This window comes from Peromyscus californicus, unplaced genomic scaffold, assembly GCF_007827085.1.
Source record: "Peromyscus californicus insignis strain IS unplaced genomic scaffold, ASM782708v3 Scaffold_7__1_contigs__length_154581171, whole genome shotgun sequence".
Taxonomy (NCBI): Eukaryota; Metazoa; Chordata; class Mammalia; order Rodentia; family Cricetidae; genus Peromyscus; species Peromyscus californicus.
Genome location: NW_026294595.1, coordinates 1867057 through 1893489, shown reverse-complemented (window position 1 = coordinate 1893489; position 26433 = coordinate 1867057). Strand labels below are relative to the sequence as shown.

At 40.7% G+C, this 26433-nt stretch overlaps 1 protein-coding gene across 9 annotated transcripts in view; it reads right to left on the bottom strand.

Moving 5' to 3' along the window:
• The window catches only part of Strbp (spermatid perinuclear RNA binding protein), a 142263-nt gene that overhangs the window by 10906 nt on the left and 104924 nt on the right, over positions 1 to 26433 (bottom strand). For 6 of the 9 annotated variants that reach the window (XM_052726620.1, XM_052726623.1, XM_052726618.1 and 3 more), the window contains 6 exons: positions 23052 to 23210; positions 18941 to 19075; positions 18392 to 18532; positions 10824 to 10947; positions 5684 to 5728; positions 20 to 866 (listed from right to left, as the gene is read on the bottom strand). In XM_052726620.1, coding sequence (XP_052582580.1) covers positions 772 to 866; positions 5684 to 5728; positions 10824 to 10947; positions 18392 to 18532; positions 18941 to 19075; positions 23052 to 23210 — 699 coding nt within the window. In that variant the 3' untranslated portion in view covers positions 20 to 771. Of the gene's footprint in view, positions 1 to 19; positions 867 to 2302; positions 3269 to 5683; positions 5729 to 10823; positions 10948 to 18391; positions 18533 to 18940; positions 19076 to 23051; positions 23211 to 26433 lie in introns of those variants that run through there. The other 3 variants (XR_008215476.1, XM_052726625.1, XM_052726624.1) reach the window with 2 other exon arrangements.

Here is a 26433-nt window from a genome sequence, read left to right as displayed (position 1 = left end):
ATACACAGAGGGTCCAACACCAGTTTTAAAAATATATTAACGAGGTATTCCCAGCTCTTCAATTAATTATGGTGACTGATGCATGAATTTCAAACATTCACCCAATTTTTTTTTTTTTTAAAGAAAAGGCTAATCCAAGCATGATCAGTATTTCATTCCCAAGGTTAACAATTTGAGATCATTACAAACAACATCAGGAGCTACTTAAACCCAACCCCTTACTTCGCCATACTATGCACCAAACCTCATCGGCATGAGGTATGTTGGAAATCTATGGAACCATTATGGGCACAAGAGATGGGGCACTCCTGCAGCCTTAAGGGACACAGGTTGCCAGCCATACCTCTGGTGAAGTGCCGGCCCCCACCAAGAGATATGGCTTAGGGAGGACACCTGTCTCAGATAAATTATAATACTGCTAGCTGGACAGTCAAAAATGTAAGTGCCTGAATTATGTGCTACAAATGATTAAAAAGTGCCAGAGGATAGCATAGTTCACACACAAGTTCTAAGTTCTACATTAATTTGTAAACGCCCTGACCAGAGCTACACCAAAAGGATTACATCTAGATATTGCTACGTTTCCAAAAGGAGAGCTTTAAAACAGACATTGTGGCTTTGGACAAAGTATTGCTCTTCTTTAAAATTCTCAGTCATTGTTTTCAAAAAGGGTTAGAGTGGTGGATCTGAAAGCTGGAAAGCCTCAGGGGTCACATTGCTCTTAAGACCGAGATATAGAAATTGCCATTCAAGCCAGACAACCTGATGGTTCTAGAAGTCAGAGAAGAAATCTTGAGGGCCCAAGTGAATAATAAATGGTGCGACGCTCAGAGGCTGGCAATAGGGGCTGTCAATGAAAAAACCACCTACAGTGGAGAAAAGAGCAGAGAAGCAGAGCTTTATGTTAATTTCACACAATTGGACGAAGCTAAGAGCTTCATTTATATTTCTCTGCTCTTTCAGCTGTAAGTGGAATTTTCATTACAAAATGAAGGGTAGGAAGGGCAAAAGGTGGGAGGACACTTAATTCATTACAGATTTAAACAGCTGAACTTGCATGGTTACCACTTCTAACATAGGGTTGACAGCTCCATTGTTTTAAGTAAAGCAGAGAAATGTAAAAGTTTGCAGCAACTCGGCAGGTTTACAACATGGTTAGTAACTTCCAACAAACAACAAAATTAAGAAGAAAGGGAGAAGACTTGGTAGGAACCATTTGAAATGACGGCCATCATGTTGGAGAACAGCACAGCTCCCTCCTCCATCAGAGAGGGGGTGAGTTATGAAGCAGAGTCAGAGACTGCAAAAGTATTTTCTCAAGAGAAATCTCCAGAGAGATTCCAGCCTAGAGTCCAAATTTGATGATCAATTTCAAATAACAATACAACTGCAACTGCCAATTAATAGTGTTTCAAAAACAGAGGACCACTATAAATATTTAATTAATAAAAACTGGACACTAGCAGCCATGCTTTTTCTTCTCAGTGATGGCTCTGTTTCATCCATAGGTCAGCAAAACAAATCAACGAACATGAGAACTCCCAGCTGAGAGGGCCCTGCTCGATTATGTCTTGCCACTAACACACATGATGAGAAGGACAAGTTCAAGCTATTTCCAGCAAGTGACAAGGTTTTATTAAAGTATCACCCACCACTAGTAGAAACACAGAGTCAAGGAAAAGAACAAATGATTGTGCACTATACATCTGAGCAGTGATGCTGCACTTGTGCCTCCATGCACATCTCCCCTTTGCTTCCAAAGGAGCCTGGCATGTAAGTTAGTAAAGACCACTTAAAGTGATGGGCACTGCTTGGTTTTGAAAAGGAATTGAACAGAAAAGTAGTTATTTCCTACTGAGTCATTTTTAAGACACGGTGACTTACACATGTCTGCAGAGGACTACCGGAATGGGGGTGAATACCTTAATGAAACCATTACCTTCTAGTAACATCACCAGCTTTCCAAACAAGGTGAGAATGCAAGTGAAGACTTGGGTCTGCACCCTTCACAGAACAGCACAATGTTACTGACTCAGTTTCCACCAGTGTAACCAGGTGTCTGAAAAGTAAATGCTGACCCATGGCTGAAACCTGTCACTTTTCACAGCAGCACTCAACAAGAACTGGGACAATCGGAGAGCGAGTTTTTATGGGGATCCTGTTGCTGCTTTAGATTCTGATATCATTGAAGAGGAAAGGAGACCCTTCAAGGAATCCCAGGAAACTGCTAATCGTCTTATCTTCATGAAAAAGTCAAGGAGTGAAAGAGTCTTACAGAGTGAAGAAGGCCACAAGAACAAAAGAGGGTGAGTGATTAATTTATTTTTTTTTAACTTGGAAATTCGTAAACTAAAATAATCACAATCCTCCTTCCCCATCTTTGGGTGCTGCCATCATTTTAAAAAGCAATGCTGGGATAACAGAATGTAACCTTATCATGGGAATGCTCTTGTACAACTGGAGTACAAAGAGCTTACAAAGTAAGTAGACTGAGTCAGACTAACAATCATCTCTGCTTTGTTTTAGCAGCTTGCTTACAAGTGAATGGGTTTCTAGGGCTAAGTTATTATTAGTTTGCAATTCCTTGAAATCTGATACCAAAACATATCAAAAATAATAAACTAACATTATTCAAACCCATATTTTATTGGCTTTAATTACACACTTCATTATTTACAAAGTTAAGGTTTAAATGAAAAGTTTCTACTGTATTTGGAAAAAAAAAAAATAACTACAGCCCAAATTAAAGAGCCCTGGGGCAAGCACATCAATCAGCTACGACTCAGTGGCTGCATCAGGAACCAGGCAGTACTCTGTGTTACAACAAAGCAGTTTATTTGTGATCAGTGTTGAGACTCTATACATCCTTCACAAATTTAACTTGACATAATCTGATACTCTCTGAGAACGTCAACTTTGAGCTGCTAGACTTACTTCCCTACAACAAAGGGGCTGGTATAAATTATTTCCAGGAATGAGGTACCGTTTCACATAACTGGTTTCTTTTTGTTTGTTTTCAAGTTTTAGAGAACTGAATTTGCATTTGTTAAAATCAAAAAGTAGGAAAGATGTTCTTTACAAATAATTTTGATCAAGTATGTGTTCAAAGAAAGCAGGATAAAAAGGTTTTTTCTCTAACATTCTGCATTGTACTGTACTGTTGTTCAATAGGAATGAGCTTCTGTCATTTGCTAAAAGAATGAGTAGTGGGGAACAGGATATGTTGGGAATTTCATAACGGGTAACAGAACCATTCTCTTGGGCAAACCTACAGAGAAAAGAAACGGAGAGGACTCCAATAAAAATTTCAGGTTAAAAAAGTTCTTACAATAATTATCATTAACCATTTCCAGATTAGTCAGTCCATTTTATAAATACCATTTTGGAGGAGGCCCACAAATCCCTCACAAATCAATTGCTCTTCTATCTTATAAAAATGCCCGTATCACAGAATGACACTCAGAAATGACATCTGAGTGAGCAGGTACAAATTCTAAAGATCAAAATCAATGCTGGTGATTAACACTGTTGTCCTAAAGTGACTCTGGAAATGCATATGGCACATGACATATTAAGGAGAAATATGTCAAGATATAAGTCTTTCTGTGCGGGCCTCAACTTCCAGGAAAGACAGCTCCAACCAGAGCTACCGACCAGCTGTTTATTTTCTCATGGGCTACCACTAATGTTGACATGGCAAATCTGGAAAGATTAATATTGTTTTCTTAATTTGTAATTAATACGTTCTTGTGGCCTCACAAACTCCTGCACACTAAGAAGGATTTGAAATCTGCCCCTGTCTTTATACTGATGTTTAACCTAGGAGAAATCACAAAGCAGCAACAGCAGGTATTCAAGAGCACCAGATGATCAGAGGGAGATAACCCCACATGCAACAGCTTTACAAAGGCCAAAAGACATATTTACCTTACAGCCAAAATAAAGCATTGTTTTAGTAGATTTGCATCACAGTAACATTTAAAAACCAATCTTTTATGTGAAAAATGGGGCATCAAATTACACCAGCTTTGGAAGTCAGTTATATGGCACATGAAAGAGAGGAGCCTACTGAGGCTCAGAGGCCACAGGGTGAAGAATGTTAAGAATGGACCAGGAAAGAAAAATTAAAAAGACTGAGGAAAAACATGGATGTAACTGAAGAGTCTAAAAATCAATTTTTTTAAAGAATAAGTCTTTAGCAACACTTTACTATAATCATCGTATTATTATGTGACTGACACACAGACTCAGAGCAAAAGCTCACAAAAGGCAAAGGCAGAGCAAATAAGTCAAATGTGCTGTGTCTGGGTTAACGACTGACCCCATTCCGGAAGGATGAGGTGTTCGGGACATTCAAAAGATAGAGAAAGGGCAAACGTCAATGGTCAAACTGAAAAGAATCCAACAGTCTGAATTCAGAAAGAACTGTAGGTAAAAACATATTCTTGGACTAGTCCCCAAATCCCGTATCTGGGATTGCTGTAGTTCAGTATATGGGGAAGACTGAGCCATATGAATGTACCAGAAGAAACAACCAGGCAAAGTACTTAAGTCTAGGATCTGCACTTTGCCCAAACAAAACTTCCTACATGCGTTTGACCCATGCTAAACTATTCAAACTCTACACTTTGAATGTCTAAGGACCTATAATTGTCATCAAAACAAAAATGGTAAAGCTGATGTGTGAAGAGAAAAGGCACAAGGTGAAGGTCCGAGCTCATGTAGAGGATTCATGCCATGAATAGCGATGCATGGAGGACCTTTGCTTTCCATGTGCATGCATGCCTGGTTTGGGGCTGTGTGGACACACACACACACACACACGCACACGCACACGCACGCACGCACGCACGCACGCACGCACGCACGCACGCACGCACGCACTCGTACACAGTCTTTTGCTCTCTTCTCTCATTGACAAGCATCCTGTAGATGGTGGCTGATTCTGTAACATACACCACCTGAGTTACAAAAGATGTCTAAGAGCATATCACTGACTCCAAACCTACTGCCTCCATTGCCACATAAACCTCATTCAAAAGTTATCCAAAGGGCCATTAGGGTTCATTCATATATCTGCTATTTTTTTATTTTGAAAAGGAAAGAAGGGACAAGCCTAGGATTTTCTAGCATCAGCTACTGACTTCTGGAGAAGAAACAGTTAACATTGACAATAAACCCTATCCTCTCTGTGGGACCAATGACACCTATCCATTCCCCAAACAAAATGTATAGCAAAGACTAATGGGTACAAATTTGAAGTGATGGCTTCATTCTCTTGACTCAAATCACCCACATTCATAAAATTCCATACAGAAACTAACAATGTGGCCATGTAACTGGCAGGTGGTCAGGCTAAAAACTGGTGTGGCCCTTCAGTAGCCTTTGAATGGAGTATAGTTTTGCTATAAGAAGAATTATTTTGAATATTTAATTTCCATATGGTCAGAAACAGGCAATAAGAACAAGCAGTTCTCCAATCAGGCAAAGCAGAGAGAAGAGCAACTTCAACCAAACCAAGAACCACAAGGTTGTGGCATTTGAGGGAATTTAAGTTGGGTCACCAGAATGAGTAGATCTGAGATCCTCCGACTTGTTTATGGAAACCCCTGGTCACAAACTATGTTCTGTGTTGCTGTGACAGATGTGCTAAGAAGAGCAATCAGTAAAAAGGTGTACATACCATATGCAGGGGCAGCTGTGCTGTAACCATACGGTGTTCCATAACCTGGTGCAAAGAAGAAGAGAGCCATCAGTCCAGGCCTAACTGGAGCACCCCAGACTCTAGAAGGCCAGCAGCACCCCTACAGAGTAGTCCAGCTACTTCCTAGCTCTGCTCAGGTACAGAAGCCTCACACTGTGATCTACAGAGATCTCCTTAACTTACCCTAACCTCCTCCCCCCCTCCTCCTCCTCCCTTGTTCTGTTCATTTCTGTTCTCTCTCCCCTCTCTCCCCCTTTCTTTTCTTCCTCCCCTTGTCCTCTCTCCCACTCCCGCCATCTGCACTTCTATACTGTTCTCCAGTTTATCTACTTGTCTGTATACTCCACTAAAGTGGCAGAGATCAAATTGTAGCTTTCTATCACCTAAACCTAGCAGAACAAACAACATTTATTAACCAAAATAATACTCAGAACCACCGCAATTACCAATTTCTCAAAGATGAAACATGGAACTTTCCATAGTTCCTTTCAGAAAAAAGTGACAGAACATGCTGCAGCCTCAAATGCCACTAAAGAGCATGTTTCGGGGCTACAGAGATGGCTCAGCGGTTAGGAGCACTGGCTGTTCTTCCAGAGGTCCTGAATTCAATTCCCAGCAACCACATGGTGGCTTACAACCATCTGTTCTGAGATCTAGTGCCCTCTTCTGGCCTGCAGGGATATGTGCAGACAGAATACTGTATACATAATAAATAAATAAATCTTAAAAAAAAAAAAAAAGAGCATGTTTGGGTCAGGTCATGAGCCCAGTGACAAGATCCATAATTTAACAGTATCTGAATGCCAGGCTCCAACTCAAAGTCTCCCTGTAAAAGTTGGTAACTTGATACATTAGTGTCTCTTGTCTATGGGAAAAAAAATTGATTGTAGTAAGCAAAAAGTACTACTAAGAACACAACTGTTTCTGAAAGAGTTAATTCTGGCATTAACTGCTTGCATATCCTTAAGCAAAGAGCACGTATTTTGCCATACTCCCATCTTTTAAATGGGAAAATCCAAGCTTCTTTATGGTGTTGCTGTAAGGTTTAGATACACCACGTTAATAAAAACTGTAATTTCTCATCTTTCAGGAAAAAGAAATTCAAAAGCATATAAATAGGCAATGGTTTGGCCAAGTCCCAGGGGACATATTTTAATTGGTCTCTAACTATGACAAAGTCCCATCATGTTTGTGCACGCTAGTAATCCCAGCACCATAGATGCTGAGGCAGGTCTAGGATTCATGCAGTAAGGTTCCAGGGCATCCTGTCTTTAAATACATAGAAACAAAGCAGGCTGGGCATAGTGGCCCACACCTTTAATCTCAGAGTTGAAAGGCAGAGACAGGTTATAGAACTCTGTAAGTTCAAGTTCTATAACTTCGCAAGTTCCAGGTCAGCCAGGGCTATAGAGAGATCCTGTCTCAAGGCACAACACAACATGAATGCTATATAAAGCCTTACTCAAATCTAGATTTTTTTTCTATCATATCAAGTCACAACTGTTCTAGAACTGCTTATGCTTATGCTGCTCAAAATGATTTATCCTTGAGACCAGCATCAAATATCAGCTCCCCAGGACTGATATCCCCTCTACTGTCCAACCCATGATGTTATAGCTTCCCAATATGCACTATGCTCAATCAAACGTCTATTCCTGCCCCATCTGACCCTGAGTGCTCACTGGAGCAAAAGCCCTTTGCTCAGTTTTTATAAAGCACTAAAGTACATGCCAGACAGGTGCCACATCACTCTGCAGTTAAAACAGGAACAGTACAGTCACCATACTCACTAACTGTAGATTTCAAGAGGACACAACACAGCTAAGATAAACATAAGGAAAAGCAAGAGTAGCCAAGGTCAAAATAAAAATAAATGGTTTTAAAAGTTTGTATTTCATATTTCATAAATGTAGTCCAGGAAATGAGTGCTAGTTCCATAAGCTACAATGTCAAAGGTTTTATTGAAAGAGTTGAAACTACAACTAGTTAAGTTAGCCAGTAATCAGGCCACCAGGATTCTAACCCTGACCTTTAACTAGCAAGATGGCTGAGTTACATGAAGACTCTGAGCATCCATGCTCCGCATAGCAGCTCAGTGGTCAGGGAAGTTAAAGTACATGTGAAAACACCTATGCCATCCCTGTGGACATAAGACACTCCACAAGTGACAGAAACACATCAAGATCCAGGTTAACCTTAACCCTTTCTTGCCCACACACACAAAAAACAACTGGTTTGTTTTGTTTTTACAAGCTTCAGGAGACAAGCCTTGTATAGAGGTCAAAGCAATGGCTTAAGACAAAAGAGCTGGAAACCAGGAAACACACACAATCCCTCTCAGCATCAATCATTGTACTAAACGCAGCTACATACCCCTTGGGTAGGAAGCAAATGACATAAGATCTGGCAATGACAGACATTACCAGACTGAGACCCAAAAGAACATGCCATCAAAAAACAGACTTATCTCAATAAATACCCATTACTGAATAAGGCTAAGACTATTAATTTTCAATAAAGAAAGTGAGGCTCACAGAAAGGTATCTTAATGTTGGACACAAACTGAATCAAAGTACATGTCCGCATTTCCTTTCACTCCTATTTTCGTATTCTTCATCCCATGAAATGGCACAACTGCTCCCCTAGTTCATCAAGCTAAAAACCTTGGCAGTACTCTCGAAACTTCACAATTCAGTCTAATTTACTCCACCTATGAACAATGTTGCTTCCTGTAGTCTGTTCACATCTTGCCACCCATCTACCCTCTCCATCTACTGGTTCCCACAGTCTATTGCACACATCTACAACAGCCTTCAAGCTTGTGCCATTATGCCCATGTCTGTCCTTGCGTCTACTCTTTACCCTATAGAAGGAGTAATATTTACAAATAACATATAATTTTGCCCATCTCTCCTTGAAACCCTTGATGACTTTCCACTGTACTTAAGATTCTAAAACAAAATCCAAGCCATGGACTCCAGGACTGGGTAACTCATCAACTTTAACTCACATTCCGCCCCACCCCAAGCTCTTCCCACTGTTATGGGATATTTGTACACTGTGTGAAAATGCATCATTGTGATTGGTGTAATAAAAAGCTGACCAGCCAATAGCTAAGCAGGAGGTACAGGTGGGACTTCACAGCAGAGAGAGAACACAGGGAAAAGGAAAGAGGCGGCACAGCAAGCAGGATGTGCAGGAGGAGAGGTAACAGCTGCACGCCACGTGGCAGAGTGTAGATTACTAGAAATGGGTTAAGTTCTAAGAGCTAGTTAGGAACAAGCCTAAGCTATAGGCTTGCGCTTTCACAAATAAGAAAAGGCTTCCATGTCATTATGTAGGAGCTGGCGGGCCAGAGAAAGACATCCCACCACTCATGTTTTCCATCCAATTATTTAGTGTTTCTGCTTTATCGAAGGATCAAGTTCTCATCATTAGTACTTGTGCCAAGGGCCCTCCAAGAGCCAAGAAGAAACATGCAACTCTAACACATCTCTTCAGCAACTACCCTACCTCCCCCTTCCTCCCCATTCTAGCAATTTTAGCCTCACTAACCAGTAGTTTAAAGTACCCATTCAGAATTTAAGTCACATAGGAGAAGAAGCCAAAACTGTACAAAACACTTTTTTTTTCAAGGCTCTCTGCTTTTAGGAAAATTTCCAGAAACTATGACAGCACACAAACGTCTGCCTGCAAAGAGCCTCATTTCTCTATACAGAAAGCCTACAACAGTATTGAGTTTCTGCACATGGAATTTGTTCTTCCATCCCAGCCTGCTCACTCTCCACACTCCATTCCAGTGTCAATTCTTCAGGGAAGCCTTCGTGGACCCACTAGACTAGATCGAGATACTCTGTTACATTCTCACGACAAGATGCCCATATCCTCCCAGACTCATCTGTTTTAAGTTTTGTTACTTGCTGACTTTTGTTACTTTCCTTCCACACTATAAGCTCAACAACAGTAAAATCTGTGGTGTGTTTGTTGCAAAGTAAGAGAACTCCGTAAGACATATCCTCTAGGGATGCAACCAGAGTAAACTTGTAATTCCAAAGCCACATCATTCATAAAAATTCCCAAATGGCAACAACATGCACAGTAAAGCAATTCTAGGGAATTCTTAAGGATGTTCCCTTTAAAAAAAAAAAGAAAAAAAGAAAAAAGAAAAAAAAAAAGACAGGCCATAATATTCATACAAATTTCATCTTGGTCAACAAATACAAATGGCTTGTCAAGTGAAAATTTTCACTGCTTCACTATCATAAAGAATGTCACTTTAACAAACCAGCTGGACATGTTAAAACAACATACAGATCTGAACAGAAGGCTGATAGTGGGCAGCTTTCTGGATCTCTCTCAAGCCATGTGGTAAACTAAAAAGGCCAATAGCTTCGGGAATGTTAGCACCTGCATCAAAGTTCTTACTACGCTGCTTGTTCCACCCAGACCTGGTTGCCCTGCCTGGAAACTAACTTCCACCCGAGGAAACACTGAGGAGTAAGAAGTGAAGTAACTTACATGGAAATACCTGCCATACACACACACACACACACACACACACACACACACATTCTCTCTCTCTCTCTCTCTCTCTCTCTCTCTCTCTCTCTCTCTCTCTCTCTCTCTCTCTCTCTCTCTCTCTCTCTCTCTCTCCTCTCCCCGCCACCTTGTGTTGTATTTCTTTGACTGTTCTCAAATACTGAACTTCATAAGTGCTAATTTAGCCAGGATACACCCCTATTAAGAAGCCCCATAGCAATTCTGGTAAACCAAGCATGACTGTGGTATCCACCACAGAATATACCCTGCTCTGCTGTCCAAGCACCATAGTTTGTAGGATAGCTTTTAGATTCCTCTATCAAAATATGTTCCTTCATCCAAAGTCATCCACGCTTATCTCTCTTCTCCCTCCAGAAAGGCTCTAGTTACTCAGCACATCCTTTTTTTTTTTTTTTTGGGGGGGGGGGGATACACACACACACACACACACACACACATTCACTCCTCTTACACATGTGCAGTATTTCCAGAGACCACAAACAACTTTGGAGAATGAGGAAATGCTGGTCTCCAGGCCTGGAATCAAAAAGGCGTTTGATCTTTAGCAAGTGGCACTAACCTGGAGCTATGTAGCCAGGAGCTGCTGTGGCCCCCACGAACGCTCCCCTTGTCAGAGTTCCTCTTCCTCTGCCCCGAACTGCCTGAACTGCTGCAGATACTGCCGTATTCACAACACCCTTTGCCTGTATTAACAACAATAATAATTTCATCACTGAAAGAATTGTCAGCCTCTCATTTGCTATGGAGCTTCAGGTGAGACAGTAAGCCATCTACAGGTAGAACTCCTCGGTGGACTATCTGCAAAATAGAAATGACATCCGTCTTAATGAGCTATTCTGAAGAACATGCTGAACATAGGAAAATACTGAGTGACTATGTCTCACTGGGCAGTGGTGGGGGGAGGTTACCCAGGAAAAACCTTCTACACACAAATTTGGGTCAAATTACACCCAAAGTCATTAGGAACACCTGACACATTGGTTTAAAAACACTGAATTTTCCACCCAGAGGTAGAAAATATTCCAGCAATAAACTACCTTGAGTTAGCTGTGAACCTGAGTGGGGTTTAAAAAAAAAGAAAGAACAGTCTAAGACAGGCAGACCAAAGATGTCCCAGTCCCTTATCACTTCAGGAGGTCCTAGGCTTTCTTTGAGTTTGTTCCTTCTGCTTGTGTTTGCATGTACCAATCATTAAGTAAAAACCACCTGAAACCTCCACCTGCTTCAAATGCCATGGAACACTGATGACATCCCATCATCTCGCTCAGGCAATCTCCACCATTAACTATAAAATGAGGATGATAGACCTACTTTGTTTTTCTTACATTAGAAGCAGCAGTGGGTATAAAACAGACATCAACACTAAAAGAAAAAAATGACGAGACTCCTAAAATATATAACCTTTTCCCACATGAAACATTTCAGAAAAATCAAGCTGTGTCTAGTGTTAAAATACTATATGCTTCTTTTTCAGTACAAAAACGCAATAAAAACTCAAACTAGACAGAAGGAGGGTGGGGGGGTGCACACAAAGTATCAGCTAGAAACTACTGGATCCCTCCTGTGGTAGAAGCCCACAGCAGGTAATGCCAGGGGCTTCCTTCAGAACCACACCTTAGCTCTAAGCAGCCATAAAAAACCTCCAAAATAGAATGGATGTGACATAGACAGCCATTTCTCTTTTTGCTGAAATTAGCCAAGCCATACACAAAACATTGATTCCTGGCTATCAAGCACACTGAACACATTAATTTTATGGTTTCTAAAAATGAATGGATATTTTTCAAAAAAGACACAATTGAGCTCAAAGTAATCATATTTGACTGTAGAGTGACTCCACACAGATCTAATTTATGTTACCACTAATTTCATTATCTAACTAATATTTTAACCCAGACTAAAGATTAATTTTGTGTATGAGAGTGCTTCGTCTCTGCCCATCTGTGTCTATGTATACATCACATGCATGACTGGTACCTGTGGCAGTCAAAAGAGGGCAAGTCCCCTGGACCTGGAGCCACCAAGTGGGTGCTGGGAAAAAAAACCCAAGTTGTCCTCAAGAACAAGTGCTCTTAATCACTGAGCCATTGCTCCAGACCCTGAACGTAGGCTTTGTAAATACTAAAATTTACTGATCAAGGTGGCAATAATCTTTCTATATAATCTAGAAAAATAATTGATCCTGTTTTTACTAAAAGAATTGAGAAAACCTTATTTTGTACATTTATACCTCTATAATTTAAAGATTTTACTTAATATTAATTTTACTTTTGTTTTTTTCTCTGCTTATATTCTGAATCCTTAATTCTAATAGTGTTTATCATAATTGATAAAACAAATTTAAGTGAATATAAAACAAATGTTCAGATGGATGAAACATGCAACAAAATGTCTCTGGCCTTTTGCCACAGAAGCCCTGGTTTCAAAGGGCATCTATTCCTGCTCTCTGCTTCCTGACTGTGGGCATAATGAGTCAGCCACCTCCTCCTCCTCCTCCTGTCATCATGCTTTCCCCACCCTAATGAAATATACCCCTGAAATTGTGTCAGTGTCACCTGAGAAGCCCTCACCTACCATTTCAGAATGTTTGTGGAGAAGATGCTACGCCTGAATAAAAAAGGCACCACCAACAGATGTCCCTCTGACCCCTGAATTACTCAGCTGCTAACTAGACAGCCTCAAATATCAATTCAAGAGACAAGACTCATCTTAACTAACCATGAATTAAAATGCCTTTTGTTTTTACTTTGTACCTATTTACAGACTCATTAGGCCCTAAGTATCTTAAGACCATCATCAGGATCATGGCTGGATATACGGAGAGCACCCTCACCCTCCCTCCCTCAGACATCAGCAGACTGCCCTGGAAAACTTAGGCAGCCAATCCCACTGTATAACAGTTTCAAGTTAGATACCAAACCAAGGATAACACATTTTCTACTACCTGGTAGAATTACCTACTCTTCTTTTTTGAAGCAGGAGACCCCTAAAAATACTTACAACCAAAGAAAGTAGTATGTGCTCTAATGAAAGAACATATAGCATTGCTGAGTATAGAAAAGAAGGGGGGGGGGGCGGGGGCACTGCTGCAAAGACAGCATAACATGTTCAGCTGTTTCTATATGACTCAGAAACTAAAGAAATCTCACAGGGTTCCCCAAATACTGGATTAAAATCATCCACAGATGTGTAACACTGTTATCACTGTAAGTCTACATAGTTCAACCAGAAAAGGTTTCTTTAAAAACAGGTACCTAGCCTATACCATACAGGATGGCTGTGGATTGTGGAAACCACACCAGCCCTGCTTATCTTATAACTGAGTTAGATGGTGGTGAACTGGGAGGAGCTCTACCACTGGGGAAAGGCTACTTGCCATGTGCCAGCAATCTTACATAACTACAACTATTGTTAAGGCTGACATCATAGGAAAAAAGAGCTTGATAATGCCCTATTCCTATCAGCCTGGATGTGCATCTGCTATAATCCTCAGAAAAAGCAAGAGAAAGTTTCTCACTGTCAGTCTTCCTTCCACAATCCCTACATTATCTCACCAGCTAGAAGTAGTTATGAAGGAAATAAATGATGACATCTAAGAGAGAGTGGAGCTGAGCATGGTGGTGAGTGTCCATCCCAGCACTTATAAGGCTGAGGCAGAACGATTGTAAATTAAAGACTGGCCTGAACTACAGAGTGAGAACTAGTCTCAAAGAATCCAACCACCCACCCACAGCAAAGTTAAATGAAAGAAATAAATAGAAGAAAGATTTAACAGTGGGTAACTGAAGGAACATGCAATCACTACCATCATTTTCTCAGTTGTTCTCTCTCTCTCTCTGTTTATCTTAAATTTCAGAGTACAGGACTGATAACATCCTGAGAAGCAAATGGAGACTAGTACCTAGGCAGCAGTTTTCTCAGCACCAAATGGAGGCAGCCCGTGCCCAGAATTAAAGCAGCAGCAGCAACTTCCCCGACACCTGGAACTCTGTTATGCCACAGCCCTCTGGCTTTCCTTCTTGTCTAGATAGCAAGTACAACCTAAGAGTACTGCTGTCCCTTGGAGCACATTTCTTAGATTGATTTTTTTTTCTATGCATCCACATGGAAATTAAAGTTGTTTTTCCTATTTCATCATTTAAAAGGAAAAGAGGGACAAGTTTGGGGTTTGGTTTGTTCGTTTTGAAACTCACTATGTAGACCAGGCTGGCCTTGAACTCAAAGAGATCCATCTGCATATGCCTCCCGAGTACTGGGATTAAGGGCTATGGCACTGTGCCATATATATATAATTACCACTTTTAATTAGCAAACAAAGTACAGTGTATGTACATTTTATACATACTTTGCTTTTCTTTAATCTTCCTCCCCTAACCCCCTTCTTCTCACAGTGCCTTTGACAGGGAGCTTCATCTATTAATCATGTAACTACCTACAAGTTTCTTAATTTCTTCCTCTGTAAAATGTGATGGTGTTCTACCCTCCTATAATGGATTTACCATATGTAAAAGAATCTAAATATGTTTCACTGAAGTTCAAATTGTCTAAGCTCCTTTCATTAGTCTAAACATTTAATGTATTTGTTTCTATCACATAATATATACTCAGACATTAGTGTCACCACCAGCACTCACTATAAGACAATGTGTTTTACATTTTACTCACGTTATCTCTTTTCCCTCAGAATTATGTAATTGACACATAAAATATGTTTTAAAAAAATGTCTTTGTGATACAAAAATGGAAGGATGAAAGAATCTCGTGCTAATACATGTAACTAAGGGGCCATCTTTCCCAAATACCTTATAAAGATCCTAGGCCTCCAGTGGCATTGCCATTCCCAAAGCAGTAGTCTATACAGACAACACAGTCATGTTTTATGCTGCCCACAGAGGAGAGTCTCTCTCTGTCTCTGTCTCTGTCTCTCTCTGTCTGTCTCTGTCTCTGTCTCTGTCTCTGTCTCTCTCTCTCTCTCTCTCTCTCTGTGTCTCCCCTCCCCCTCAAACAAATAAACAACAACTACCACAACACATAAGGGCAGGGTGATAACAAAGTGGATGAGTAGCTACAGACTGGGAGTGAGTAAGCTCCAGCAGGCATGCAGTGACCTAAACTGGACAAATGTTCTTACTGCAAAGCCCAAATACCTCCATTCCTCACTGTACCAATAATGATTTCACTCTCCATAAAATTATGGGCTGAAACCAAAAAGCCCACTGAACAAAGAAGTAGTGTCTTGATGTGCATTACTTATAACCGATCCCAAAGAGAAAGCTGCCAAGACATTAAGAATAAACAATTTCACAAAGCTTAAGTAACACATAAGCAAATTTGAGGGCAGAAATCACAGGATCATCTCAATAGATGCAAAAAAAAAGGCTTTTTGACAAAGTTCAACATCTCTTCATGATTAAAAAAAAAATTAAAAAAAAAAATTCCAGAAGAGGGCCAATGAAATGGCTTAGCAGGTAAGGGTAATTGCCACTGATCCTGATGAACTGAGTTATCCTCAAGTACACGTAGTATAGAACAGAACCAATTCCTACACGTTGTCCTAACTTCACATGCATGTCTTGACATGTATGCCTCCCTCCTGCAACAAATAAATGAACGTTTAAAAAAAGACATAGCTGACATTATACTAAATGTGAAAAAAAAAAATCATAAATGAGATGGGTGTCAATTTTTTCTATTGTTACTTAATATAGTGCTCAAAGTCCTACTTAGAGCAATCAGATAAGAAGTGGGGGGCAGAAAAGAAGTCAAATTATCCCATTTGCAAATGATAAGATCCTATGCTTAGAAGACCCTAAAGACTTCACACAAGAAAGTTAAATCTAATAAACACTCTCAACAAAGTGGCAGAATATAAAAATTAACTTTGATATATATATAAAAGTAACAAACTTGCCAAATTCATAACAGCTTCTAAGCAAAATAACCAGGAATAAACCTAATGAGAGACCAACGATTTCTATAGTGAACTTTAAGACTGGAAGCATCATAATAGCTCATCTCAAATCACACTACAGAGCCATAATAACAGCAACAGCATGGCACTAGCACAAACCAGCACAGATCAAGGGAGTAAACTAGAAGATCTAGAAATAAGTCCACACAGCTACAGCCACTTATTGTTTGACAAAGGTGTCAAAACACACATTGGGGGCTGGAGAGATGGCTCAGAGGTTAAGAGCACTAGCTGCTCTTCCAGAGGACCTGAGTTCAATTCCCAGCACCCACATGGTGGTGCTGTGGGATGTTCTGTATGGCAAATGTGTTGCTCTGATTGGTTAGTAAATAAAACACTGATTGGCCAGTAGTCAGGCAGGAGGAAGTATAGGCAGGACAAGGAGGAGAATAATTCTGGGAAGTGGAAGGCTGAGTCAGAGAGACACTGCCAGCCGCCACCATGACAAACAGCATGTGAAGATGCCGGTAAGCCACGAGCCACGTGGCAAGGTATAAATTTATGGAAATGGATTAATTTAAGATGTAAGAACAGTTAGCAAGAAGCCTGGTACAGCCATACAGTTTGTAAGCAATATAAGTCTCTGTGTTTACTTGGTTGGGTCTGAGCAGCTGTGGGACTGGCGGATGAGAGAGATTTGTCCTGACTGTGGGCCAGGCAGGAAAACTCTAGCTACATGGTGGCTTACAACCATCTGTAATGAGATCTGGCTTTCTCTTCTGGCCTGCAGGGATACATGCAAACAGAACACTGTATACATAATAAATAAATAAATAAATCTTTAAAAATACAAACAAACAAACAAAAACAAAACAAAACAAAAAAACACCACATATTGGAAAAAAGACCACCTCATCCACAAAGACAAAGGATATCTACATGTAGAAGAAGGAAACTAAGGCCTAGTCTCTCACTCAGACCAAAAAAACAAAAGTGCTAAGGGAAAACATGTGAAGATCCAGGCACAGGCAAGGACTTTCTGAAAGAATTCCAAAAGCACCGGAGATAAACTCAAGAACCAACAAAGGCGGTTGCTTCCACTACACAGCAAAGAAAACCACCATCAAATGACAGATAAGACAGTCAGGAGCCAGGCAGTGGTGGCGCACACCTTTAATCCCAATACTTGGGAGACAGAGGCAGGTGGATCACTGTGAGTTCAAGGCTAGCCTGGTCTACAGAGCTAGTTCCAGGAAAAGCACCAAAGCTACACAGAGAAACACACACACACACACACACACACACACACACACACACACACACACCAGAAAGACGAGAGAGAGAGAGAGAGAGAGAGAGAGAGAGAGAGAGAGAGAGAGAGAGAAGAGAGAAGAGAGAGAGAGAGAGAGGAGAGAGAGAGAGAGAGAGAGAGAGAGAGAGAGAGAGAGAGAGAGATTTTATTTAGCTATAAAGAAGATGAAATTATGGTTATTTCCAGAAAATATGGATGGAAATAGAGATCATTATGTACAAAATAAGACCATTTGGGAGGAGAAAAGTACCAGCATTGGGTTAGAAGGGATTGGGACAGGGGAGAGGATAGTGGGTTGGGAGAACAAAGTACCATGACAAACATGTATAAAAATATCATAATAAGCCATGCTGTGGTGGCGCACACCTTTAATCCCAGCACTCAGGAGGCAGAGGCAGGCGGATCTCTGAGTTCAAGGCCAGAGAAACTTCCAGGACAGCCAAGGGTCACACAGAGAAACCTTGTCTCAAAAAACCAAAAAAGAAAAGTCATAATGAAACCCCTTACCTTACATGTCAATTAAAAATATGGTGGGGGTAGGGTAATGGCTCAGCGGTAAAGAGTGCTAACTGCTCTGAATTTGGTTCCCAGTATCTACTTCTGGTGCCTCACCACTGCCTTGACCACCTGCAACTACAGGCAGCTTCAAGGGATCTCACACTCTCGTCTGGGCTCATAGGCACCCTCACACATGTGACATACATTCAGAGACACTGATAAATATGTAGCCCTGGTTGGTTTGGAACTCCATATGTAGACCAGGCTGACCTGGAACTCACAGGGATCTATCTGCCTATCTTGATTCCCAAATGTGGGCTTAAAAAAAATAAGACTAAAGGAGACAGTAAAATGGCAAATAAGCAGGAAATTTAACTTAATATTACAATGGTTGCTTCACTCATACCTGAGGAATGATCTTCTTTTTCTTATTATTTGCTGCATTGGGTCCAGAAAACAGCTTCTCCAGGGCAGCTAGTGCTGCACTTGCCTTGGCCACTTTCTTGTTTGGACCTGCACCTCTAAATTTCTGTCCATCTACTTCTACCTGAAATTACAAACAGCACTTTACAGTTATCTTAGACAACTCCTTGTACGTGGTTTTAATTCAAGACATCATAGGGCTGGAGAAATAGTTCAATGGTTAAGAGCACTTGATGCTCTTACAGAGGACCTGGGTTCAATTCTTAGCACTCACATGTGGCTCACAACCATCTGTAACTCCAATTTCAGGGGATTCAACAAGCAATGATACACATACATACATGCAAGCAAAACATTAGTACACATAAAGTAAAATAAACAAATCTAAAAAATGAAAAATTTTAAGAACAATCATAATACTGAAAGTCAAAAAGTGTTCTTAAAATAATAAAAGCTAAAATGCTTTCTACTGTCAGTTCAAGAATATGTCTGTGAGATGAAAAATAAGGTGGGTATGTATCTAGGTACACACCTCCATTACAAAGCGCTTGTCATGGCTTCCACCAGTCTCTGAGATGAGTTCATACTTGAGACCTCTCCTCTTTTCATTGAGCTCCATTACAGGGTTTTTGCCACTTGCTGTGAGGATAGGACCCTGAGTTCTTACCTAAGAGACAGGGAAGATAGAGGTTCAATCAAGACTTCAGAACACTGAATTTCTTTTTAATATAATTATGCTCAAAGTAAACTCATTAATTCTACTTGAAGACATTTAAGGGCTAAAATGAATCACCTTTGTCCCCTCATGGCAAAACATTATCAAAGGTGATGAAACTCTGCAAGTGGTAATTACTGTAGTCATCTCAACAGCCTGCCTTTGAAGCAGTTCTGCCTTCATTGAAAAACCCAAGGCAACCTTGCTACTCACTCCACAGTAGTCCAGGGTCTGAACTGAACTGTTCATGTTCTGAGACTGTAGGTAACTAGCAAAGCAGATACAACAACCAGAATTTGCTTGATGCCTTGAGGTTCACCGTTTCCATCGTTAGGTGTGCAAGAAATAACTCTCAATTTTGGATGTGAGAGGCAAATGTTTCTACATGCCTCTCAGTCCCTCTAAACATATCTGAAGATACCTAATGTAAAAGCAATAGGCTATAAACTATGGATTTTGAAGTTTAAAAATAACAATACAAGTAGTCATTCCCTGGTTTCATCACTGTAAAACTGTGTGTGTTACAGAGCAGGTACCTGCTGTGAAAACATGGGAGAATATACCATACTCTGTTTTGTACTGGTGAGGTGAAATCTCCCTTTGAATTCATTCTCTAGTCCAAGCAAGCTAGAACTCAATGTTTTTGTTGTTTTGTTTTGGTTTGGTTTGTTTTTTTGTTTTTGTTTTTGAGACAGGTTTTCTCTGCATAGCTTTGGCTATATTGGAACTCACTCTGTAGACCAGGCTGGCCTTGAACTCAGAGATCTGCCTGCCTCAGCCTCCTGACTGCTAGGATAAAACGTGTGCGCCACCACTGCCCAGTGGAACTCGAGTTTTATATTCTCATTCCTTCCAAGAGCTGGGATTACAGCCAACTACTGCCACACCCATCCACAAAGAATTACTTTTAAAGGTAATCAGGACAGTTTTCTTAAAATTGGCATGCACACCTGGCTTTAAAGGGATAAGTGCCAGACCAATCATGAGTAGGCATCAAGGGAAAAGGGAGAATTAGCAAGTCAAAGGCCAAAGAGAAGTATGGCAATATAGGGATGGGGATATATTACAGCCTTATTAGAAGGATGGGTCCAAACTACCAAACCCTTTTTATGCAAACAAATATGCTTTATCTCCCCCCCCACACACACACACACACCCCAGCACACATAAATCACCAATTTTGATCAATTAAACTATATTATATGAAGAAATAAGAGGTCTCCACTTGATTACCACAAAGGGTAAACAGTACCCACTATCAAAACTTGTGTAGCTGCTATGAGAGCAGCTCACACTGCTCTTTTCTTTCCTAATTCCCTCTGTAATCTAGTCACCTGAACTTCATAATTTATAAGCCCTTACTTGTCCTGGTAAACATATCACTGTCAACAAAACAGTATGTGGTCCTTTCACTACCACCAGTAAATGAGCAATCCTCTGCTAACAGACTCCCTACCTACCCTCTTCAGTAGGAGAACTTAGTGTCCTCCTCAGACTTTACACTCCATCAGTGTTCTCCATACCAACCAGCGCACTTGGCATTTCTCAGACATGTACTTGCAACTCCAGGTCATGACATCTTGTCTTCTTTCAGCCCAGAATACCTGCTTCCCCCTATTCCTGGGATGGCAAAAGTCCTCATGCAGAACTGTTCTTGCTGCAGCATTCTAATTTTGCATGGCTGTATGTGTATGTGCCAGGAACAACTACTTCTTCCTTTGAGATTTCACATTATTGCATTTATCTGGAGCACCTACTATGAATCTATCTTTCTGCTTTCTGCAGTGGTGCATCTTCAGGTTCTGAACACTGTTTGAAGCACCTGGGGCTAAAGTTACTGACAGGGATTTACAGACTTGAGTCCTTAACAATTACTTATTCTTACAACTAAGGGTAGGAAAGTTGATTTTGTTTTTTTTTTTTAATGTAAGGATTTTTTTTTGGCTTTCCAAGTCTCCCCTCTGATTTGCAGGAGGTCTTTTTTTTTCTGCATGTCTGCTGTGTATGTGTTTCCTCATCCTCAATAAAATGCTTTCTTCCTTCAACTGCCTGCCATTCTATCTTTTGGGCTTGAAATTTCTTTGCTGCTATCTGCTGTCTACAGATTTTTCCTATTTTTTACTCTTTTAACTGGCAGAAAATAAACTTGACCAAGACTCCTAGACAGTATCACTCTGGGGGCTCATCTCAGACTTCTGAAGTTGGTATCATTTTAAGACCTATCTTGGGATTTCTTTTGAGGACCAACTCATCAAGATGCTACCTCACACAATAAGCTCCAAAGATACATACCATCACCAAATAGCTTTCTTGTGCTCTGTATCATTGCCATCAGTTAAATTTTATCATAGTCACTTAGATGACCCCTCTTTTAAAACACTGACTGCTGCCCACATTGTCAACCCTTTGTCAGCTCCAAGAAGCTAAGAGGAGTTGTCCCCTTAAACTCTCCCCACCAAGGAAGGGTAATGAGGACTAGGAGTTAGACTCCCTGTTAGGCAGACAGACAGGGAGAGGGGCCATGGCTAGGCAAGAGAGATGGCAAATTTTCAAGATGGTCAGCTTTTGACTTGAGACAAAAGCCTGGTAGCTTAAAACAAAGGCCTTGGTGGCTTTTGTCTCCCACCAGCAAGCCCTGTGATGGGCAGGCTCAAGTTCAGGACCTGCTCAGGACATGTCACACAACAGTCCTGGGTCAATCAACCATCTTGTCTTTCTTCTGACTAACCCTAAATTAGGGAAGGAAGACTCTATAGAGGCTTTAAAGTCCCTGGAGAAGAGACTGGGTTTCTCAGCTTTCTGAGTAGTCCCTCTGCTTTGCAGAGTCTTTTTCTCTGTGTGCTCTATGTCTGCTATGTATATGTGCTTCCTCACCCCCAACAAGCACCTTTCGTTAAAAAAAAATAAAATAAATGTGAGTTTCTGCTATTATTCCAAAGAGAGAATGCAGCCAACAGGAGCTCCTCCCAATGCACTATAAATACTCAGTACTTAGATTCATTCCATTCTATTATCTGGGATCACTAGTTCACAGTCTAGGACTGTCTCTAATTCTGAAATACACAGTTGGCAGTCTGCGCCCTCCTGTAAGGATGCACAAATTAAATGGTGAACTTATGCATACCCTCATGTGCCCCAGCTTAGCATGCATGCACTTTAAAAAATCTGTTTCCTCTACTAGATCTTTTAGGTTTTTGTTCTTCAGTTAGTACCGATAGTCTTGATACATTATAATTATCTTCTATGGCCAGTAGGCTACTTGAATTGGGGTATATCTATTTTTTTGCATAGGTATGTTGACAGATGCTTTTTGAGTTCATAAAAGAAAATCAAGATGTAAAGCTATGTTGAAACATGGCTGCCTTCCTAAGTATATTCAGAAATAAATCTGGGCACAATTAAGGTAAAAGAGCCAGATGTTGTGGCAATACTCCTGTAATCCCAGCACCTGGAAGGTAGAACAGGAGGTTACAAGTTCAGTGTCAACCTCAGCTATACAGGGAGTTGGTGGAAGCCAGCCTGGACTACTATTTTCCCAGTCTCAAAAATAAACAAAACTGCCGGGTGGTGGTGGCGCACGCCTTTAATCCCAGCACTCGGGAGGCAGAGCCAGGCGGATCTCTGTGAGTTCGAGGCCAGCCTGGGCTACCAAGTGAGTTCCAGGAAAGGCGCAAAGCTACACAGAGAAACCCTGTCTCAAAAAAACCAAAAAATAAATAAATAAACAAAACAAGCAATTAGAGAGCTCCAGCTGTGGCTCAGTGGTAGAGTGCTTGCCTAATATCCACAAGGTTTAGTTTGATACCCACTACCACTCAAACTATTAGTAATATATGCCTCTATGAGACACCTGTTCTTTTCCACATTTCTAAGGTTTCCACAGCACTTGCACTACTTTATTCCAAGGAAGAAAAGAACACAAGTATACCTCTAAGGTACTGGAGGTCTCAGTTGTAGAATTTCCAGTATTATTGCTTGAGTTTGAAGACACTGTTTCATTTTTGCTTTCATTATCTGATTTTTCATCGGAGCTCATACATTCAATATCTGCATCAAAACCTGTTGGGTATCCCATTGCCTGTAAAACCTGTACAAATCCCATTAAAACACATTTATTCACTTATCAAAGATCAAAAAGGACAACTGAAATTCTGAGATAAAAAGTCTTAGAATCTGTAACATTTAGTTTCCGGAAACACCTGTGAAGAACAAGATGGCACTACACCTGTGAATCCTCAGTTCAATCTATTCCACCTACCAGGGTAGCACTGCATGAATACGGGAGAGCTGCCTCAGAGTACCAAGCTCAAAGATTCAGAAATGCAAGCCTAAAGTTACTGCTAGCTCATTTAATTTGGAGAACAATAAAGAAAAGATACAGGATGGTCAAGCTCAACCAATGGAAAAGGGGGAGAGGGACAGTAAAACAGCACTTAAAAAAGAAAATGAAATTAGAAAACAAAGAGACATTGAAATCTACTCCTATCACTCTCCTCTGCTCTTCAACCTCTCCATCTGCAAAGCAGGAAGACTGGATCAGCTGACCTCCAAATTCTATGACAATCATTGAGGAATTGGCCAAGGAACAGAACCCAGAGTTGTTTTTGTTACTGCTTTGTCCTGTTTGTATTTGGCTGGTTTTGTTTTGTGTTTTACCTTCAAACTGGTTTACCAGTAGAGCCACAATTGCCAGCTGTGTTTCTTATGCATCTCTCTTAAGGTTTCCTAGCTTTATGTCCCGGGGTTTCTCAGTTTTCTGAAACAAAGCTTTCACAATACTACCTTTGTGGACCTGTGTTCCAAGTATGTATGTGCACGCACATGTACAGCATCTTTGACCTCTCCTTCCAGATCACACTACTTTTACAGTAAACATGACAATGAATTCACTAGAATCTTATTGAGTTTCTTTCAAAGCAGGTTAATATGAGTTATTGACTAAACCTTTTTTACTTTATTTTTAAATTAAAGAGAGTGATAAGGATCAAACCCAAGGCCTTGCCAGGCTACATACATGCTCACCACTAAGCTATTCTCTCAACCTTAATTAAAGCAATATGCCCATGATATAGGAGTAGGGTCTAAAAGATCAGCTTTCAGTTGCTGGAGTATATAAGCAATGTCCTATTTCTTCTCCATTGTACCAACCGTACTTAATAGGTGCCTCAAAATGATGTTACAGTAACCAAGTTACTACAAAAAAAAAAAAAAAAAATCTTCGCAGAAAATGGCATCTATATAAAAGATTTTACCCATATAGATAAAACAGTAATACTCCAAAAAAAGAGGGGGCTTAAGCTAAACTCTGTACAAAGTGAACTGGAAATTAACTCATCCAATTCCTATATGGAGAATCTGCATTCTCACCATAAATAAATTCCTTGTGTTTATTTGGCAATCAAGTCAAAAACCCCTTTTAAGATCTTAAGTTCTAAAAGTACTCAGACAGCACTAAGTACACTAACATCACTTGGCTAATCCATCAATATTTCATAAAGAAAACACCTGCTCCACTGAGTTCTGAAAATAATGCTCTCCCTGAGAAATTTCACCCTGGACAAGAGCCATCAGTACAAAACTAACATTAATAATGCCCACCATAGGTCAAAGTTGAACTGACCAACAATAGGGCTTCTTTCCTCTAGTACAGAGGCACAGAGAGGGATGTGGCTTGGGATGCAGGCACTGGCCTAGGTTCAAATCTCAGCATCACAGCAGGGGAGAGAATGTTTCTCAGTTTAACACAGACAACTGAAACCTCAATGCTAATCACTGAATACCACTTCCTGCTTTGCTCTTCTCGATTGTCCTAAGTCATTTATTTATTAACCCAAGTAAAGACAGCAATACAATTCAGGACATTTACAAAGTTTATAAAAGTGATGTATTATCTCTTAAGGGATACAGTATCCACTTTCAAGATAATTAGATACCTAATAACTTTTTGTTGTTGTTGTTTGTTTGTTTTTCGAGACAGGGTTTCTCAGTGTAGCTTTGCGCCTTTCCTGGAACTCACTCTGTAGCCCTGGTTGGCCTCGAACTTATAGAGATCCCCCTGCCTCTGCCTCCCAAGTGCTGGGATTAAAGGCATGTGCCACCACTGCCTGGCTCTAATAACTATTTTTAAATAACAGGCTGGTGAGACGTTCAGCTCTTAAGAGCACTGGCTGATCTTGCAGAGGACCTGGGTTAAGTTTCCAACACCCAGGTGATGGTTCACAACCACCTGTAACTCCAGTTCCAGGAGACTCAGCACTTTTTTCTGACCACTACGGACACCAGCACACATACATACATGAAGGCAAAACACTTACACATATAAAAATAAATAAATCTTTAAAATAGCTAATAAAAGGTAGAGACATAGCTCTGAAGTGGAGCTCTTGCCTGGCATACATGAAGCCCTTGTTTCAGTGTGGGTGGTGGTGTGGTGATGCAGACACGCCAGGGTAGGGCCAGGGTTTAGCAGACAAGGGACAGGACTAGTAAGAAACTTCAAGTCATTCTCCATCACACACCTTCTCAGAGTACTAGAATGGGCTAAAGAAGTCAGAAGTGAAGAGTTCTCAGATCTCTACAATTGCTAAGATTCTTCTGGACCAAAGTCTAGCTACAAATCTCTCTACCTTTTTTTTTTTTTTTTTTTTTTAAATTTTGAGACAGTGTTTGTATGTATCCCTGGCTGTCCTGGAACTCACTCTGTAGACCAGGGTGGCCTCGAACTCACAAAGATCCACCTGCCTCTGCATCTCAAGTGTTGGGATTAAAGGCATGCACCACCATACCCCAGCAGGACCACTTTTTAAATTAGGTTCCTTATTCTCAGTAGCCCAATTGCAGCAAGAATCCTGCTAGGTTACATTGGTTCTGTTCCTATCTTATCATTCACAGTATCTGACCAAATCCTCTCATATCACACAATCTCATGTATGATGTCCAATTGACTTCGCCTGCCTTCAGAATGCATCCTGCTAGTCAGGGGCTAGAAAGATGGTTCAATAGTGAAAACTGTTTGCTGCACAATCATGAGAACCTGGGTTTGGATCACAGCACCCATGCAACAAGCAGGGCATCCTGTACATACCGGTAATCTCAGTTCCATGTGGGACAGAGACAAGAGGATGGGTGGGACTTCCTGGCTTCAAGCATAGTCCAGAATATGCAAACCCCAGGTTCAGGGATAGACCCTGCCTCAAAGGAATAAAGCAGAAAGTGATAAAGAAGGGCATCCAACGCACTCTTCTGTGTTGGATGCCCACATACATGTGTACACATTTTACAGTCACACACACACACGCGCACACACACAC